The 20,866-nt window shown below is 39.4% G+C and overlaps 2 protein-coding genes across 3 annotated transcripts in view; one reads left to right on the top strand and one right to left on the bottom strand.

The window, feature by feature from the left end:
* Nucleotides 1-20,866, bottom strand: part of AMN1 (antagonist of mitotic exit network 1 homolog) — a 469,636-nt gene that overhangs the window by 406,702 nt on the left and 42,068 nt on the right. The window lies entirely within an intron of this gene.
* The window catches only part of LOC138722177 (protein bicaudal D homolog 1), a 305,608-nt gene that overhangs the window by 254,074 nt on the left and 30,668 nt on the right, over nucleotides 1-20,866 (top strand). For both annotated transcript variants that reach the window (XM_069860071.1, XM_069860079.1), the window contains exons 9-10: nucleotides 10,969-11,133; nucleotides 19,340-19,520. In XM_069860071.1, coding sequence (XP_069716172.1) covers nucleotides 10,969-11,133; nucleotides 19,340-19,520 — 346 coding nt within the window. The remainder of the gene's footprint in view (nucleotides 1-10,968; nucleotides 11,134-19,339; nucleotides 19,521-20,866) is intronic.

The raw sequence follows: 20,866 nt of genomic DNA, 5'->3' as shown, positions 1-20,866 counted from the left end.
TGTCCAGCTTTGGGTTCTTTATATTTCTGTTTTGATGCAGCGAGCATTCCCAAGGAGCTGCTTGTTTTTCTGTCTTCTGTAGATGATGGTTGTTACTCAATTGGTAGGGAGACTGAAGTGCTTGGGGAGCTGACAATGGGCTGCCTGCCCCTGGCTTCAGGGAAGAAAGGCATTCGCCACCGAGCAGCTGGAGTGCCGCACAGCTGCCCTACTTGTGCTGCTATAAGGGACGAGCAGCTGCATGTTCCTCTCCACTCGAGCTTTGTTCTCCAGCCAGTTCATAAGTTTATATTTACATGTAACAGAAAGTAGTGCCTGATAGCCTGTTGTGATGCTATTGTGCAGTTTATACCTTGCCACCTGTTCTTTAATTAGATTACTTGAAATCTCAAATCACGTGTTTTAGAGAATAAGGATCTTAGGGTTTTTCTTTCTTTTGGTTGGTTTTTTTTTTGGTAAGGGTTTTTTTTTGGTTTGGTTTTCTTCTTCTGTACTGTTTGCTCGAGCCCCATTGAGATGTGATTCAACACAATTAACATTATCTAGTGCTTGCCTGTTTCTGGAAAGGGAATCTGGTTTTACTTTCCCTGTCACTAAATTTGCGTCTTTGCCCAAGCTCCAGTCATCTAAGGTGAATGAATGAGTGATGCTGGCTGCTTTTTTTTTTTTTTTTTTTTTTTTTTGGCGGGGTTACATTTCTGATGGCATTACTTTCCCAGACTCCATCCTGGGGCTAAATGTATGCCAGCACTGATGCACGGAAAGTGGTGGGAGCAGGCAGCCAGGAGGAGGGAGGAGAGTGGGTGGAATAACTTGTGTCCATGACAGCTGGCTGCTGGATAGGCTTTGGGTTGTCTTTTGCTGGCTGGACACATGGACTACCTCAGCAGTTGGATGTGGGAAGCAATTTCCATGTATCAGTGACAATTTTATTGGCTTGTATTGAATAATTGACTTCTTTTTGGATCTTTGGTGGTTCTGCATTTTTAAAATATTATTTTATGTATTTATGTCTTTAAATTACTTGAATTCTATCAATGTGTGTTTTTATACAACTTCTGCTCAGATCTGAAATAACAGATCACTTACAATTTCAACCTTCTGTAATGAGATTATTTCCCACTTTCCCCTCCCATGACTCTGTGGCATTTCTTCAGTGCATTTTTTTTAAATTGTGTTTTTAAGCATCCTGTTTTCTAAAAATGCTTTTCTCCTTGCAATCTTTTTATCAACAGAAACAGCCAATCTAATGTCCCAAAGCATGTGCTTATTTTCTAAAATAGCTCTAAACTGAGTTGAGATTAATATGAAATAACTGTACAGAAAACTGGCTAGAGTCAAAGATGAAAATGTCAGTGACTGACTTGTTAGAGAAGTATTCTGAAGCAGTATATGCTGTGAACAAACTGATTAAATTTGTAGTTAGATCAAATTTTTCAACTTTTAAAAAAAAAACCTCTTAGCATTTGTCTAAAAATCTAAATCCTCTGTTATTTCATAACAGCGTATGAATTATAGAATGAGAGGTCATTTTGTCATTATCAGAGTAATCACTGCAGTTCCATAGTATCTGTATGTTAGATCATCATCTTGAATCATTTCAAAGGTTTGTATGAAATATTCAGCTGCACGTTTCCTTCACAGGACCCCAGTAGTGTAGTTGCTATCCTTAATATGAAGTTAGATTGTGCTGCCCAGCATGGTGTCATGCTGATTATCTTATATATGATAAGAGTAAGAAAATAAATCATCTTAACATGACTGACAAATAAAACAAAATCACAGAAACACATAGGACTCAGTGCCACAACCCTTGCTCAGGAAAGTCATTCTTCTGTCATCAGTGAGTCTACTTATACAAATAGGTGTGTAATTTACTAAAGAGGAGCTCGGGACGTTTAGGAAGCAATGATTGCCGTGTGTGCAGAATATGCTTATGTCAGCTGAAAACTCAGTGAAAAAAATTTAATGTTAAGTAAAATAATAGTTGAGGGGACATTCCTCACCTCACACAGCTCTGCACAGAAAACTGAAAGGGAGAGATAGTTTGGAGAAGACTTGATGGAGGTGTGTCATCTTTTCTCATAGTAGAGTTCATAATCAATGTGGCTGTTAATGCAGTAGGATCTCAAGAAAGCCACACAACCTTACTCAACCCCTTCCTTCGTCAAGCACATAAGAAGCTGCGAAGAGCTCATGGGGCAGGGAGGGGAGGAAGTGACCCTTGGATGCAGGACTCACCAATGTTCCCATGATCACAACAGAGGAAGCAGTTGAAGTACGCAGCCACGGTGCTCCCACGACTTTGTGAAATAGGGCCATGTGAGGAGCAGTTCTGGAGCTCAAACTTGCCATCATGTGTTATGACGCTGGCAAAAGACTGTGCTGACAGGAAGGGAGGAATTACCTGAAGTTACTTAGTACAGAAATGAAACAGTAACAGCAGCGTAGCAGACTTTGGTTGCAGGATCAACTTTTTCTGCCTTATCCTGGAGCAATGAAGCTGCTGCTACTTACTGTACTTCTCTTCTTTTTCAATGTTTTGGTTCTTTTGTGTGTGTGGTTTCCTTGTGGTTCTTAATTACGTAAAGCTCATTTTACAGGGCGCTAGGATCAGGAACCGTGGCCACCCTTAAGATTTGTAAATAGGCTTAATAAATAGAAAAAATATTGTCCAAAACTGCTGAAAGAGATATTGACACTATTTTATGAAAAATGAGCTATGAAAAATCTCTACAAGTTAAAGAATACTATTGTATATTTTCTTTTTGTGTTTTGGGATTAATAATACACGTTCAAAGACCAAAGTGAAACCGAGGGTTTGAGGGAATGTTTTGTAATACAGGAATTAAGTATGTGAAAGCAGTCCTTGGTTCCTGTAAACAGAAATTGTCTTACTCTGAGCTTACCCTTCAATCATATGTCTTCCTGGAGATGTGGCTTGAATGGTTCTTGTCTCTTCTTTCATATAAGAAACCTCCATTATTCATTAAATAGTTGTTGAATAACCACCATCAGCAAAACCATTGTCCCAGTCTGTACAAGTGTAGGTTACTCATAGGAACCTTGGTGTTGAAACTGTGTTTTTGGCAGAGGACTTCAGTCTTAAGCCATTACTTTGAACCCAGAAGCTGTTCTTTGGCAGCCTGTTTGAAGTCAGTGGTTTCCAGTCAAGGGAGATGATGCCAGCATGCTCTACCAACTGAACTGGGTAGTTCTGCCTGCTCCCTCCAGCAGCCCTGCTTCCCTGTAGTGGGGGGAGCAACAGTGGCAGGTTTCTGGAGGTCCTGCCAGCTGGAGCAGCTGCTCAGTCAGTAGCAGGTCCAGAAGGCTTTCTGCCTCCCCTTCCTCTGATGGGGGAAGAAGTAGGAGTAGAAATCTACAGCAGCCGTAGCTAGGAATAAAGTTGTCACCTGTTAATCTCCATTATTTGCAGCCTCCACAACCTGTCTTGTGAGCAGTGCTCTGTAATTCCACCCCTGCGGTCATCAATAACTGTCCAACCCCCGTATCCCTAAGGTACCTCAGTATTGATTTTGTTACCAGTAGCCTCCAAAAACTGGGTAATTAGAGAGCAGTGGCACTGCTAAACTGTAGATGACAGTATGAAGGCAGTGATATAGCAATGGAAAGGTGTAGAAGATGGTAACTGCAGGGGGCCTGAAGCCTCAAACCTGTGCTTTTTTAGTACAGTTTCAAAAAGCTATTCACTGTTTCTTTTTCTGTTTTATTTTGCACAACTAGTTAACACTCACAGTGTGTATTACTTGGACTCCTATCAAATAGACTTTGAATGTAAGGTATTTTTTGACTTGCTCTGCATCCCCTTCCCTCACGTTGTATCTCCATATTCCAGAATGTGACCTCTCTGATGGAGAACGTACTGTAATCAGTGCATATTGCATGGAGGAACCATGATTACTTCAAAGCAAATAGGGTTTTTGGCTCAGTCTGGGAAAAAGCCATTTGAAGTCTGTACAGCACCAGCAGTGCTTGTTATATTATTGTGCTAATCCAAAATTCAGACAAATCTTGAAAAATAATCCAATTAATTGCTGACTTATTCATTTTACTAAGATTCACAGCAGATGTGCAGGCCCGCCTGCATGGAAATGACTGTTAGATCAGAGCCAAAAGAAAAAAGATCATAGACAAGAGGACAACAGACTAAGGCACGCTGAGTCTGCCTGCTGTAGCCAGTGTTGGCAGGAAATTTGTAGTGAATGTGAAATTCACCATCCGCCATTTACTTTGCATGATATGCAGTATATTGAGACTGAGATCAGGAGGTTTTTGATAACCTTTTTGTTATTAATATTTCAGTCCTTCTTGTTAAAGTTTGGGCTTTATAATCCTGACTAAGGTTAACCTATTTAAATGTGGTGGCATCCTTTGATGGTATTACAGCCTGGCAAACTGTATCTCTTAAGTAGCAGTTACTATAAGCTCTATTTTAAAAATTACCATTACTGTGGGAAAAATGCATGGTTTCTTCCAACCAGAACAACTCTAAAGGTTGAGAGAACATAGAAAAGGCAACACTGCATGATTAAGTCTTGTGAATACCCACAAACCAAACCAGTGTAGTAATGTCTTATCTTAAAACAAGATGATATGGGTACTTTTGAATTGGGTTCTATCACTCACGTTCTGCACAACCCAGCATAGTTTATTAGAAATGACATTATTTCCAAAGTCAAAGTTGTTTCTCTGCTTAGAATATCTTTTGTATGTTGTACACAGTTAAACTTGCTGAAATTTGTTTCAGTTCTCCTTCGTTGTTACTGCTCTCTCTGCTGTTGCAAGTGGTTCCCATGGTCTGCTATGTATGTCACAAATTTGGAAACCTTTGCTCTGTGTTACTATGTACAGTAGAATATCTACCGAGAAGCTGAATATTTTCTAGTTCTGACAGGAATTTTGAGGCAAGTGTTTGGCCTGCTAGTTTCAAATATGAAGTTGTTTCATCTGTTTAACTTTACTATTGGGTGTTGTGAGTGCATTCACAGGGGTCATTGAACTAAAAGAGCAGTATCAATACACTTTCTGCTATCTACAATTTATACCTAACAATTTTACTTGAAGATTTATTTGCTCCATGCAATAAGTCCTGTGAAAGGGAAGATAATATTTGTTTAGTAGTTCTAGGAATGTTCCCATGCAGTGAGAAACCATAGCCATATATTATTTACATCTTCATTTTTCCCAGAAAGAAGTCTACCTTCTTCTGTTGAACTTAGAATATTTTTGCCTGTGTCTGGGCAATAGCTTTGCAAGGATAAAACCTACATTTTTGCATTTTGCCAGTATCTGAACTAATCCTTCAATAGAAACTAATGTGTTCTATACTTTGCCAAGATTCCACTTTTAAAAAATAATTCTAAACCTTCTGCCTTTTGAGTTTTTTGGCCAGCACCTTCTTGCAGAAAGAAACCTAATTCCTTCAGCGAGACAGATCTCCTGACATCAGCAGAGGCTCTCTTTTTACAGCATTGGGTTATCAGCTGTTTGCAGTATTTCAGCAGTGGCTCACCACAGTAAAGGCTGGACTGATGTTTAACCTTTAGAGCTCATCTGCACAGAACAGAGTATCAATATGAAGTTTTGGTACTATTCTGCAGCTGCAAAGCATTTGCACCTCATATAACCACTGTAATGGGAGAAGTGAAGATATATCAAAACTCAAATGTGTCATTAACTTGAGAGGGATAGAATTTGGAGGAGGTAGGGTTTTTTCATGCAAGAAACTTGAATGTCCAGACTTCCTACTCTCCTCTTCCATACTCCTAATTTTCAGATAGCATGGGCTTAGTCCATTTATTCTTAAAACGTGTTTTTGTATGCATCAGCAGTATAAGCCTTTTTACTAACATGCTGATTCTTCTCACAAAACAGGACAAACCTGTGAAGTTACTAAAAACTTGGTTTTGAGAGCAGGTTTGAACACAACTCTGGGCAAAATTCGTGACATGATTTACTAGATTTCTTGCAAAGGCCTCAATGAATCTGTTGTTGTAACTGCCCAGGCAAGAGGCCACTTTCTGCCTTCTTATTTGTGCTTAGGTAGCTGCTTACACTTGCCGTAGCCTTGCTACACCTCCTGTAGTGCTTGGTTGTACGTGGATAGGTTGAATTAATCTCTGGTATTGTTAGTGCTATTTAACACACTTCTGAGCCGATCAGCAGATTGTATGACTAGGTTACAGTGGCTAAACCAATGCTTTGGCAGATAGACTATTAGCTGAATCTCCATGTGTGTCCAGGAGTGAGTAAGAGGGGTGAAGCTTTGCATTGATCTTACATGAAAAGATCTAGCATATGTAGCAATGTAATTTTAAGAGAAGTCTTTTCGAGACTTAAGTTTTGCCTCCTTGCAGTCACAAAAGAATAACTTTTTCCCCACAGAGTTTGGTTACACCCAGAAATGCTGTATTCCTTTCATTCAGGGTGTATGATTCAGAGTGGGATTGCATTGGCAGTAAAAATTTGACAGTGCTGGGACAATGTAGATGGACTATGTGCTGTAAGAAGGACTGTAATTAAATATAATGGAAGACCAGATGGTGTTGAGATTGTCTTCTTGAAGGTTATGGAACTACTAATGAGGGACCTATCCAATATTAAAATGTTAGTTTAACCTTTTGTGGGTATAAATAAGCCTCTTTTTTTTTTTCGTTTTACCAACATTTCAAGCTCACTGCTGATGTTTGTCTAAATGTTCACGGCTCCAAGTTATTTCTAATTAAAATGCTCTGAAAAAAATAGATAATGCATCATCTAACTTCAAACATTTTTGCAAATGCAAGCATGTTTGTATTCGTTCTAGCTTCTGCTTTCCTTGCAGATGATAAGCAAAATAATTAAGTGCTTATCAAATCTGCTGTGTTTATTTCTCTTTTCTGTTAGTTATTTATTGCCTCCTCTTTCTGATTTCCATTCTTGCCTGCCCCCATTTTAATTTTTTAAAAATCTTTCCCCCCCTTTCTCTCCTCTTCAGTGTATTTAATCATCCTCGATTATAAGAGGTAGTATTAATCAAGTACAAGTGAACACAGTAACTGGTTAGTTGCTCATTGCATATCTGAGTTCAAGTAAGGTCTCTCAGTTATTATAATACATAGGAATAGCGGTAACATGCAATCTTTTCTTTAATCAGATCAGATATAACCACAATGGGAATCCGCTTCAGCCTAGTAAAAGCCGCAGGGTTTTGTAATATGTATGGCTTTTTGTATGTGTAATGGGATTTTAAGCTGTATGTACAGGGCAACAGCTGTATTTCTAAAAGTTAGACAGTGTAACTGCTTGCTTTGAATGGACAGAGTTGAGCAGCCCTACTGAAATGCATGTCACTGAGCAAGTATTTAGTATTTTTATAATGTGCTTAAAATTACATGGTTTGGGCCTTTGCTATAATACATTTACATACAATGCACCAGATACAATTCCTGTATTTCTGCCACAATTTTCTTGTCTGCATCATCTGGAAGGTAATGGCTAGAAACCAGGGCCTAGATTTCCAGGGATGTTAAAAAACGCTTTTTATCCAAAGAATTTGTCTACTCAATTTTGTATAGAAATATGGTCCAGCTAGATTTCCGTTACCTTTTTCCATTCCAGCTTTGCATGCAAGAAAAGCTGTTCATCCTGGTGTGGCTATATTATTCTTAAAAACACATAGCTTAAGGATGTGACATGATTAACAGAATTACTAGTTTGAAATACAGGCTAAATGTCTGTAGTGTGTCCATCTCCAGCAACTACAGCTCCCAGACAGGATGCATAATTTGTGTAATGGCTTGTACAACAGTGATGAATTTGAAGACATTCTTTTTTCTCTTTGCCCCCACCCCCATTACTGAATTGTTATGCATGTGAAGCCAGAGAAGGAATATCTTGGGACAGAATGCTTCTTGTAGCTTTTGTTTTACGTAAGCAGTTGAAAAAGATCCTACTGCAGAATCTTTTCGGTTGCTTGTGTTACAGTTTTGCTTTACAGTGGACAAGCTTTACAAACTATGTTTTGACCACTGAATGGAACTAGCATTTGCCAGTTTTAGTTGTTTGAGTGGACATGATGCTGACAAAAAAATTTGTTCTTAATGCAGCCTAATGGTTTTTGCATTAAAGGTTTGTTTTCCGCTGTTGCTAGTCTTACTGGACTTTGCGTAAGGCTCTGTGTGTGTGTGTGTGTGTGTGTGTGTGTAAACCAGGTAGAATCCATGTCTCAATATCTACTTGAGGACCCGGGGTTGCACTTAAGTGGTTGTTTTAGGTCAGTCTAAGTAAAGGCTGCTACTGAGAGGAGCCATCTTGCCCTTTTCCACCTATGTTTCTGGCTGTCTTTTTATGCCAGAAGCTGTGCTGACATGGCCATGATCTGTCTAAAATCTACTCCAACTTTCTGCCACATAATTTCTGCTGCTTATCTCACTGTGTGGTTGAACAAGTGATGGTGCTGGTGTAGGGGAAGGACTAGCCAGAAACAGAAGCTGGAGTGGGCGGTGATGGGGAAGGAAAAGTGGCAGACCACAGAGCTGCCCAGTTGAGCAGCAGCTCTCTATCTGCCTCAGCTTAAAGCAATCATGAGCGATAGCCTTAAACAGGAGTAAGTGCCTTGATAAAGTTGTGTGTAAAGTAAGTTCCTATTCTTATACCAGCAGCACCTTGTTTTCTTATTATCCTTTTAATAAATAATAAGGTACCATTTTGATGGAGACTTCCAGCCTTGGCCTGAACAGTTGACTGCACCAGTGTCTTACTGAGCTGCAGCTGGGGTTTGAAGATCTTGAAGCGTATTAGCTGTCAAATCTGCAGGCAAAATAGTTTTCAGAAAGCTCTGTGACTTCATGCTTCTAGCCTCATTGACAAGCCTGTTGGTTCTTTGATGGATACAAGGAAGACTTGCATGGGTCCTATGCCATTGCCTTGGCTTGTCCAAGAACTTTTAATACTCCCTCTTCCATAGGAGAGGCAGTAATTGCACTTAAGGTACCTTCTTAGGCACTGAGGAGTGATCTGGAGCAGAGCACCTGCTGTTATAGTACAATACAACTTTTTGTGTATGGAGTGGTCCCATGGAAACAGAGATGTGGAATTTCTGCCTAAGATGACAAATGTCTGAGAAGCTCCTGTAAGCATGTGGGCTTCGTTAAATCATCCTCATCATTTGGGACCAACAACCTGGTTCTTGGGAGATCCATTGCTAATTGAATGAAGTGGAAGAGAGAAGGATGCCATATTCTTGGTGTGGTGTCCTGAATGCCTTGTAATCCAAGTATTTGTGCTTTGGTAGGGTGGGTTTTTGATCTCTCCATGGACCTCTGCAAGTTTCCATCTTTGTAGAGGAAGCGTCTAGGTGTAGGGCTGCTTCAGTATTTAAAAGGTAAAAAAAAAAATCTTCTAAGAAATAAAGCAGAAATACATGAAGATATTATTAGACCTCATTGCTCTCTACAACTACCTGAAAGGAGGTTGTGGAGAGGAGGGTGCTGGCCTCTTCTCCCAAGTGACAGGGGACAGGACAAGAGGGAACGGCCTCAAGCTCCGCCAGGGGAGGTTTAGGCTGGACATTAGGAAAAAAATTTTCACAGAAATGGTCACTGGGCACTGGAACAGGCTGCCCAGGGAGGTGGTTGAGTCCGCTTCCCTGGAGGTGTTTAAGGGACGGGTGGACGAAGTGCTGATGGGCATGGTTTAGTGTTTGATAGGAATGGTTGGACTCGATGATCCGGTGGGTCTTTCCCAACCTGGTTATTCTATGATTCTATGATTGTTGGAATCCACAAAATGTTTAAGAGCCCTTAAACAGTATTAAGCAATAACTATGGCATCTCTTTCCACTGCTGGTCTAAGACCAGGACTGAGTGTTGCTAGGAATGGCTTGATATGATGGATTTTGCTGTGGGAGAGGGAGATGGACTGGATCAGAGGGTCCGGACTGCAAACTACTTGTTGTTCAGAAGACTTCAGAGAATGACTTTATGATGTGGTCGACTGGGTTTTAGATTTGCTTTTTTCGAAACATGCAAACAAGCCACCACTCATGTTTGCATTTGTACTAGAACAAGGAAGCAAAGGTGAAATGATGACATATAATAACAATAGATTTATGCGTTAAAACTCTACACTAATAATTTTGTCAAAAATGAAAATAATTATGAAGACAGTGCAATAAATGATAAAAGGGTTTTCTTCCTTTATTTTATTGACTCCAGAGATGATGAATATTGACCTTCATAGTATGTCAAGTTTTTGATCGTGTTTACAGAACCAATTACTTCCACACCCCAAACCAAAAGTATGTAGTTTAGACTTGTGTGAGCACATTCTAATAAGTGAATTTACTACAGTTTCTGTTGTTTGAATATGTTTTGCTTTAAATTTTTCTTCCAGCATTTTTACAAGTGGCAGCGTATTGATTCTCTTCGTAGGAATAAATGCCATTCTGCTAGGAGGAAACGTAATGGAGGTATCAGCTGGCTTTGTGATTTGCTCTTTTTTTAAAAAAAACCACTTAAAATAGGAGCCCTTTCCTACAAACTAAGTTACAATGCATTTCGCTAATTTTTGGATGCTACTTGCCATAATAAATATTTTGAGTACGGAAATAGAATGGCTGAACAAAAATGCTGGTTTTTTTCTATAGTTCTTTGTTTGAACAAATGCATTGACAATTCAAATAGGAAAAAATCTGTTAGAGATTATAATCTTGCTATTGAAGAGCCTAGGCTAGTCATGGTGGAATATTTTTTATATATATCCCATCTTCAAGGTTTAAGCAACATAATAAATTTCAGTGAAAGGCAGAGTATGTTTTACGATGAGACACTCTTCTAAGGGAAGACAAATATTCTGACTTTCTCTGTAGAGAAGTGTTAGCACTTAATAAATGTGTTTATACTCATACCACCTTGTATTTAATTGTGTTTCTAACTCTTGGACTTTTTGTACCAATTTGTTTTCCAGGCAACAGCATCTGTCCAAAGTCCTTAATATTTTCTGGATCTTGTACAGCAAGTGCCACAACCAGGCTAGTTGAGCAGAATGTACACAATGAAGTGGCTCAGGGAATAAATGGAAGTGTGCCAGTTAAACAGTCCCCACGTTCAGCTTCAAATCCAAAGCCACAAGGTAAATAGTCTCAAATGTTTTGGTTAAGGAAGTTGTTCTTCATCTCAGACTTGAAGAGAAATGGAGCACCTCGAAAGAACTGTACTTCTCTGAAAGGAAATAGTGGGGCAAAGGCTTGCTGCTGAAATATGAATGTTCCAAAAATGCTTTTTGAATGTGTCATTTCTGATAATATTTTGTTGAAAAAGGTTCTCAGAAAGAAAGCTGGACTTAGTAATATGTTAAAATGTGTTGATACACCTATGTGCTTCTATTTCCAGTGTCTAGTAATTTACTCTGCACTTACTGTGAGGCAGCAAGTATTAAATTGGTTCTCTGCCCAAGAAGTGGCTAGTAAGTAGAGGTGGGAGAACACATGAAAGGCTCTTGATTGTATTGAACTATTGTCAGGGCTTATTTTTCGAAAGGCTTACTGCATTTGAACTGGAAGGTTGTGATATTATTTTTTAATTAGCTGGAGGATTTGGCAGACTGGCTTCAAGATAGAGGCAGTGGGAAAGATATTCAGGTGCTTTGGGGTTCTAACTGAGTTCAAGAGGAGCCCTCCTGAGGAGTAAGTGGAATGAGATGGAAAGTTTGTGTTTCTGCAATAAAAGCTGACCAATAATATCTGCAGAGTAGATTTCCCTTCTTCCTTTCTATAAATAGTATCTTTACTTCTAAAAGCTAAATAGATCAGACTTGATATACCTGAAGCTCAAATCATCTTTTTATGTGGGCTTCTCAGTAATATGGATGATTCTGCTGAAGGTGATCACAAAGAGTCCTTATGTTCTGGAAATCTTGGATTCAGAGCAGATCTGAACTGATGTCTTTTAGGAGTGACATTCAATAGGAATTTCATTCATCTCAAAGGTTAAAGAAAAGAGTGAGTTTAGGAGACTGATACGCTCCTGCTGAGTGTATAGGATTCTGAGAGTGCTGATGTGACACAAACTAAAATTACTTCTAGAAAAGTAGCTCACACCTAAATCACATATAGCAAGCAGAATCATGTAGAATCATCATTTAGTTTATTTAACTATCTATATACCGATTAATGGGAAAATGCATCTTGGAGAAGTTTACAATAGTCCAGAGTTTTAATATTACAGTTAAGGAGGGAAGAAATTTATTCAGATATCAAGACAGTGTTGTTTACTTAGGGAGAATGAGAGCAAAATAAAGCTGTGGGGTTTTGTATTGTTTGTTTTGATAGAACTTTTGCCAGTATTGCTCACTAAACTAAGATGTTTTTATCAGTCATATGTAAACATTACTTATATAAATGGTCTTTCTGCACAAGGTCCTAGGTCTCTGAAGCACATTCTCTGAAGCTAAATTAACAAGAGAACATATATTCTTCCTAAGAAAAAGATTTTAGAAATTTGTTAATGGAGAAAGAGAAATAAGCAATCAATAAAAAGATTTTAAGCCTTTCAAAAACAAAGACAACCCACTTATTATACATTTTAGCTGATAGATAAATTAGAAGTGGGCTGTTACTGGACCCCATTCATTCAAGTAGTTATGCAGCTGTTGTTGCTTCTTTCTAGCCATGACTTCTGTGTTTGTCAAAATTGTTTGCTCCAAAATGTGGCATAGCCAGGAATAGTGTTGTAATCTAAGAAATGCAGCTGTGTAGATTATATCCAATAGTACTGTTGTAAATAGTATTTTGTGCCTCCTTTGTTTGTGGGCCTATGTCTTTCTCCATTTATTTCTCATAATGTGTATCATAACAAAGTTGCATAGTCTATATTTTTCACATCTTTATTTAATTGGAACAAAACAAAATAGACTTAATGAGATGAGCATTGGGGAGGCCAAATGATCCAAGCAAACTAAATTGGTTTAAGTGTGGTCGCTAATTTTTTTTTTGGAACAACTTTTCACATACAGGGACAGAAGCACTTTTGGTTTATAGTAGCACAAAATGTTTTTCCAAATTGTTGTTCTGTCCATGCAGATACTAAATATCCTGTCATAGCAAAAGGAAACAAGATGACCTGAATTGTAATGCTGGTGTATTTGATGAACCAACTGCAAAATGACCTTCATCTAACCTACCAAAATGTATATAATCAAAATGAGACACATAAAGGTGACTTTGAGGTTGTGTTAGAAGTGGGGTACAGCTAATTTTAGTAAATCTAGCTTCAGTAGAGGAACTAGAACTTTGATATTGAGGGAAATTGTCTGGAATCTTGATGTGAACCCTGGACACTGAACCTTTTTTATTTGTACTTGATCCCTGAGGAGCAGTTTAAATATTTGGAAATGGATCACTCAGGGTAGCTGTATCACGTGAATAAATTTCTGCACAGAATCCAATATAAAATTCTTTCTTTCAATTTTCTTTTTTTTCCCCCCTTGGTATTTCAGGGATAAAACAATGTCTAATACATTGACATTAAAAGGGCAGTTTTAGTTCCCCAATAATTCCTTCCATTAACAATTTAGAAATGCTTATATCAGATTTCTGTATTGAGTACAGTTTGATTCCTGAAAGTCTTTACAAATTTGGAACAAAGCCTGAAACTGACTGTAGGCTGATGAGGGAGCTGAGCAAAAAGAAAAAACAAAAACCCCAAAAAAGAGAGAGAGAAAAGCAGTCACAGTCTGTACCAGCTGTGAAACACGGTATTTTGCCTTTGCATTAATGCAGTGCATGCAACAGACTAGAAGACTGGCTAGAAAGCTGCCCGGAGGAGAAAGACCTGGGGGTGTTGATTGACAGCGACTGAACATGAGCCAGCAGTGTGCCCAGGTGGCCAAGGCGGCCATTGGCATCCTGGCTTGTATTGGAAACGGTGTGACCAGCAGGTCCAGGGAGGTTATTCTCCCTCTGTACTCAACACTGGTGAGACTGCTCCTCGAATCCTGTGTTCAGTTCTGGTCCTCTCACCACAAGAAGGATGTTGAGGCTCTGGAGCGAGTTCAGAGAAGAGCAACGAAGCTGGTGAAGGGGCTGGAGGAGCACCTGGGGGAAGTGGGGTTGTTTAGCCTTGAGAAGAGAAGGCTGAGGGGAGACCTTGTTGCTCTCTAGAACTACCTGAAAGGAGATTGTGGAGAGGAGGGAGGTTGCCTCTTCTCCCAAGTGACAGGATGAGAGGGAATGGCCTCAAGCTCCACCAAGGGAGGTTCAGGCTTGACATTAGAAAAAATTTTTCACAGAAAGGGTCATTGGGCACTGGAACAGGCTGCCCAGGGAGGTGGTTGATTCACCTTCCCTGGAGGTGTTTAAGGGGCGGGTGGATGAGGTGCTAAGGGGCATGGTCTAGTGATTGATAGGAATGGTTGGACTCAATGATCCTGTGGGTCTTTTCCAACCTAGTGATTCTGTGATTCTCTGATAAAGTGGACTAGTACAGAGTGGGGTAGTTAATAGAAATAGCAAAATATTCTACTGAGTTACAAGGTAAATACCATGCATGAAAGAGGAAGCAAATTTTTAAATAAATTCACCTTTACCTACAGATATTTGGGCAGCGATCTTAAACTAGCAATGGCATATTGCATGTAGAGTGACATGTGCCAATTGAGCGATTTTATCTAGTTTCTTCTTTTCCCTCCTCTTTGAACGTCTTGCATGACTTTTATACAATGCCCAATTACTAAATGCTGAGCACTGAAGCTGTTGTCTGTACCAGGCTGTATTATTGTAGGAAGGAAAATATGTTGAAATGTCAACACTTCTCCAAAGTACTGAAGTGTCTTGTCAGTTCAAGACTGTACATCAGTTGCTCATTTAAATGTTTCTAATGAGTGCTTAGGAGTACTTGTGAGCCTCCTGCTGAGGCTAAACAGGCATTTTTGTTTGAGTTGGAGATGATTTTCCACTTCAGAAGATGGCCTGATTTGTGCTACTGTGAAGTGATATGGACACAAAGGATTCAACATGTGGACTTCAGCAGTTAATTTTAGCTGACGGTCTACTGTGTAGCATCAATCCTGTCCTCCTTTCTCAGTTAATTATAATATAGTCTGTGGTTCTGAAGGTATTCAGTGGCCTGGGCCCAGAAAATCTGAAAGACTTCTTGAAGGTCTGGAATGTAGACTGTACTTCTCTGGCAAATGAAACTTCAACAATTAAAGATTAATTGAGCTAAAACTGAGAACTGTTTCTAGCTAGACTTACCCAATCTCAATGGTGCTTTAAAATATCTGCAGTAATGTCTCTTTTAGTAATGAAACTGCCAAATCCCAAACATTATTTCCTTGAAGAGAAACAAGAGAACAAAGCACATCTTATTACTATTGGTCTTCTTTCTTAATATATTGTTGGAAGATACCTATTCTTTTGTGATATGAAAATACTGAAATGTACATCCTAAAGGGCAGGTGACTCTTTATCTCTTTCTAGTGAGTCTAGGTTACTACTTATTTTGTACTTTTCTGGCAAGTGTAAATCTTTGGTATCTATCCAGCTGTGCGCATTTGACCTTTCTGAAGGTGATGAAGCATCTAAGGAGGTGATGAAGGATTACTCAGTCAGGAGACCTGTAGTTGCTTACCACAGGAACTTTTAACTCTGTATTTTCATGGAATCGAAGCGTGGTAGCATTTTAACCAGCAGAGTTAAATGTCTAGAAGAAGATTGAGGACATTATACTTTCCAAGAGAAGCGACATATGATCTTTGCTAATGTGCTTTGGCGTCAGCAAAGGTGGTTGTACCTTTTTAGCCATTTGTAGCATTGCTTGCCATTTCCTTAAATATATGTACAGAGTTGAATGCATGGCAGCTTAAACCTTGATTAGATGTTTTGGCTAGCGTTATACAGTAACCGCTATCTGAGTGTGCTGAGGGGTTTTCTTTGGGCAGAATATGCAGTTCATATCTCCTAATGAGCTCAAAATTCTACAGTATGGAGACAAGAGTATTTATAGACTCAAACAGAGCTCTGTATTATGCAGGATATTACAATGGGTCAGTCTTTTCTCTTTTTTTCTCTTTAAGATCCTTGCTGTGTGCACATTGAAAAATAATCTGATTAAAACAAAACACTTCAGAAGTACATTGAGGGGAGAATTAATGGAATTTGTTTTCTGTAATCCCTGTTAACAAGGTTGACCTTACAAGAAGGTTTGCAGGGCTTTTTTACACTACTGATTCTTTTCATTGATCTTGTGACTGTCCTTTTCACATTGCTCTATTTCTAAAACACGGTAGCTACAGCAGCAGCTGATTAGGGGAAATGTCTGTTAGGGGCTGGAGAACAGGCCTTATGAGGAGCGGCTGAGAGAGCTGGGGTTGTTTAGCCTGGAGAAGAGGAGGCTGAGGGGTGACCTCATTGCTCTCTACAACTACCTGAAAGGACGTTGTAGAGAGGAGGGTGCTGGCCTCTTCTCCCAAGTGACAGGGGACAGGACAAGAGGGAATGGCCTCAAGCTCCGCCAGGGGAGGTTTAGGCTAGACGTTAGGAAAAAATTCTTCACAGAAAGGGTCACTGGGCACTGGAACAGGCTGCCAAGGGAGGTGGTTGAGCCACCTTCCCTGGAGGTGTTTAAGGCACGGGTGGATGAGGTGCTGAGGGATATGGTTTAGTGTTTGATAGTCCATCGGTTGTCCATCGGTTAGTCCATCGGTTAGTCCATTGGTTGGACTCGATGATCCGGTGGGTCTCTTCCAACCTGGTTATTCTGTGATTCTGTGTGATGTTAATAGGGAATAAAGAAGAAAATACCTTGCATTAGTGAATTGACGTTGCTGTTTGTTTTGTCTTTATTCTCTGAAGATATTACAGGAGTTTTCAATATATTGCTATTGCCCAGTTTGACTGGAGGTTCCTTGTTCATGTCCCACTGAAATGCTGCTAGGCTGGGGACTCTTCAGTTTTTTCTTCATAGTAACAGCTGCAAGAGCATGCAACACCTCCACAGCATGTCCTAGAATTTGATTTTTGTCCCAGTGGATCTAGTATAAAAATAACTTCCAACTAATTCCTTCTGCTTATTAGTAGACGTTAATTCCCTCAAGTTTAGTAGTTTCAATATATCTATGTGAGGATATTAACATTCTGTGAGATGTACAAAAGAATTGAAGAGATGTACGAGTCCATTGAATTCACATGACTACAGATTATACAAAATCTATTGCAAGAGCAAGAAGTGTTTCTACAAACTAGTGTAGTGCTGGCCAATAAATCCATCCAATATCCCCTTTCTCTTACGCCTTCTCCCTGAGGGAACAGCAGTACCAATGCTCAATTGCGTCATGCTTTTTCCCAGCCCACTTGTGTTGCTTTTTTCAGCTGTTCCACCGCTCTTATCAGTGCAGCAGGCAATTCAGTGCATGGACAATTATCTGGTGCTTGTTGGCCTAATTCTGCCAGACCTTCTCCAAACTCCCTGAGAAGAGGGAAAGCTGCTCCACTGCACTGCAGCTGCTGCTGAGCTAATGTGTGTGGCTTCTCAGGAAGAACTTCAGTTTTCACATGTACTTAAGCAGTTACACAATTTAATATTCTACTTGTTTCAGGATTGCATTGTAACTATTTGAAAGCTGCAGCATTTTAAGTTGCCTTTTCTGCACTTCATCCTTCCCCAAACTTGCTTTTCTGCTTGTATTAGTAAATATAAAATAAAGCTTAAAAGGATCAAAGGTGCACACATATACACAGTAAAAGAATCTAATCTACAGTAATTCTTTTACTTCTCCCTCTGATTATTTCATTTATTCACATTTTTAGTTGGTATGGTTGAAGTCTAAAGCTTTTTGTGGTACATTCATTTCTTCACGGGGGCCCTCATGGTACTTTTCAGACTGCAGTGATCACTACAGTCCCTCTTCAGTACAATTGCGCCATTGGAAGGACAGATAATTACTCCCTCCTATAAATTTAATGTAAGGTAGAGATAGACAGTCACCCTTAATCAAGTGTTCCTTGAATTTTATCATAGTCTCTGATAGTGTATTTGCAAGATTTTTTTTCAACAGCACTTTCAAATGTCAGTTGATGGGATTTAAAGTCATTCCTATGGTGCACAGGTTTTCCAGGGTCTGTCAGTCTGCTATTCCAGAGTCAGCAATGCAAGGAATATGGCTTTTTCACATCCATCTATTGTGTATCCTGTACTGGTGCTTATTATTCTACCATGAGAGTTGCACGTGATTCCTAATGCCAGTTCCTGTCCTTCCCTTCGTATTTATTCCTTGGCAGGTCTGTGTAGTTACTGGAGGGCTGGTGCCTGTGGAGTGGTGGCCAAGTCCCTGGGGCTGCTGATTCTGCTGGCAGTGCATTGACTACTCCTGCCAGTTTATGCCTGCCTCTTATTAAAGGGCAGATATCATACTTATTTTTTAATTTCATATCAAATGCTTTTGCTTCTCCCCACAAAATGTTTTGGGAGTGTGTGTGTGTGTGTGTGAATGAACAGAGTTGTGTTCTTGGGAATTAAGTCACTCTTCTTGATGGAGCCAGAGGAGCATTGCTCTGATAGTGGAACACCTTTCGAGCAATGTCTATGAGGTGTGTTTGCCCACAAATGCTGCATAGTTGCTTAAAGGGATAAAAGTTAATTTAAAATCCCCCAGCATTTGTGACTTCAGATGCTTTATGTGTCTTTTGCATTCTAGCCACTGCTGCATTACACAGTGGCTGATCATTAACCGTCTGATTAGAAGGACTTATATGTAGGGATGGTGAAAAGCAAGAGTAAAAAATAGTTTCAGGGGTTCAGGTTTTCAGCAGTGTAAATAGATGAAGGTTCAGTGAGTAAAGGAGGCAAATAACAGTCAGTGGAAAAGGTATTATTATTGTCACTGGGGAGAAGGTAAAGAATGAGAGCACTGGGGTTTTGAGGCAGCAATTTAAGTCTCTCTCTTGAGCTCCACAGCACAGCTAGATCCTCTGATTATGCTTTATTCTTTTTTATGATAAAACATGCATTTGTGGATACCATGTATGTTTTTACAGTGCACTATAAAACCCAAATAAACAAGAACCCACCCTGCAGTTTTCTAGTTTGTTCAGCATGTCTCTGGCATGTGGTTCGACTTTTATCCAAGAAATAAAACAAGATGTCTGATGCCAGACATTGCTTAAACAACCTATATGAAGTCTCTATTGATAAAGCACCTTTAGGTTAAACAAAGCCAAAAGCATCTCTTCTTCATTACTGCAGTATGTTCTTATGCAAAAATTTCATCTATGTTTTAGCAGTTCAAAGAAATAGTTTATGAGCAATAGATTGATGGTGGTGGTTGTTGTTGTTGCTTGCAGTGCCTCCAAAGCCAGTTCATCTGCAGAAGGTGTCACCTGTTACATACCAAACCCATAGACACAAAGCTTTATCAAATCAGAAGCCAAGAATGGAGGAAGAGACACCCACCCCTGTTTCTGGTGTTGCAAAGGAAAAGTCCAGTAAAGTGTCAGATCTCATCAATCGTTTTGAGGGAGGCAGGTACGTAATAGAATTTGAATTGGTTTGTAGCTCTTTTGTATGTGGATTGTTAGAACTTGAACCTGTGAGGAAGAACGTTGGTACTGCGGTAGGGCTCAAACACATCCCTGCCAGGAGAAGTGATGGCAAAACTGCATGCGTTTTGAAGTGGTGTGAATGAGTTGTATATCTGATCTGTACAAGGTGTGCTTTTTCACAAGGTTCTAGACTTAATTTTTCTTTTAAAAAAAGGAAACAAAACAAACTTGTAGCATTTATATAGCCTGAAAATGTTGACAATTTGAAAGTAGTAGTGATTTTTACAATGAAACATGTAGCTAATCTTCTTGTAGAAAAAAAACCCCAGACTTCTGTAAGTAAATGGAAAAACCTAAAATCCTGATTTCCTTTTATACTGTCTTAACCTCTTCAGATCATTCATGTAAGGAGAGCGAACTGTATGAGTTATTTGTTTTGATGGCATACATTCTCTGTACTGTATGTCTTGTAATACCTGGTAGTTTTGGTATAGCTTGATATTCTTGAGTTTTGATACTGCCTTTTACAGGAAACATTTGGAACTTTGAGAAACATGAGCTACAGTGAACTCTGCTTTCACAAACTAGTGTATGTGATAAGAAGCATAACCTCTGAAGCAGAGTATTCAAATATGTCTCAATATGCTCTATAGAAGGAGAATAGCCTTCCAGAAAGCCCATTACAGATGAACAGCTCAAGAAACAGTCCAGTGACAACTAAGCATTGCAAGTTTTGGACATGGCTTTCTTGTGTTTCCTGGGGATACTGATGTTCTGATGGGATGCCCCCCATGGACAGAACGTGTCCTTCTGAGGAGCCAGAGTATTAAGACTTTCATTGAAAGAGTTTCCCTTCAACATGGGGGAAATTTAATCCGTTACGCAGCAGCAGCTGAGCATTGCAAAAGTACATTTGTTTAGTGGAATAGAAACAATTTTAGAGCTTTATCTGCAAGAAACTTCTGTCATTAGGCAAAGACTTAATTGTAGTCTGTAGTGACAGCTGCTCAAAGATGGGGGGAATAAACTAACTGCAGCACTGGAGGTCTGGTGAATTTTTCTAGCACAACTTTCTAGTCCTGTTACCAGTTTATTTCCCAGTCTTCCTCCAAAGCATCACCAAGGTCTTTAACAGTGTAGTATCCTTAGAAAACACAATTTTATCCTTTCTGAAAGGAAACTCCTCAGGTTCATTGTGCTCTACACCAATGAACCCTCTGTTTCTTCCTCCTGGACATGCCCACTGCACTGTACAAGAACTTTTTCAATTCGATTAAGCTATAAAAATAAGCAAGGACAACTTTCTTATTTGTAAACTTTAAATAAGGA

Source organism: Phaenicophaeus curvirostris, chromosome 1 (assembly GCF_032191515.1).
Source record: "Phaenicophaeus curvirostris isolate KB17595 chromosome 1, BPBGC_Pcur_1.0, whole genome shotgun sequence".
Lineage (NCBI taxonomy): Eukaryota > Metazoa > Chordata > Aves > Cuculiformes > Cuculidae > Phaenicophaeus > Phaenicophaeus curvirostris.
Note: the sequence above shows the minus strand (reverse complement) of the source record. Positions and strands in the feature narration are given on the sequence as shown.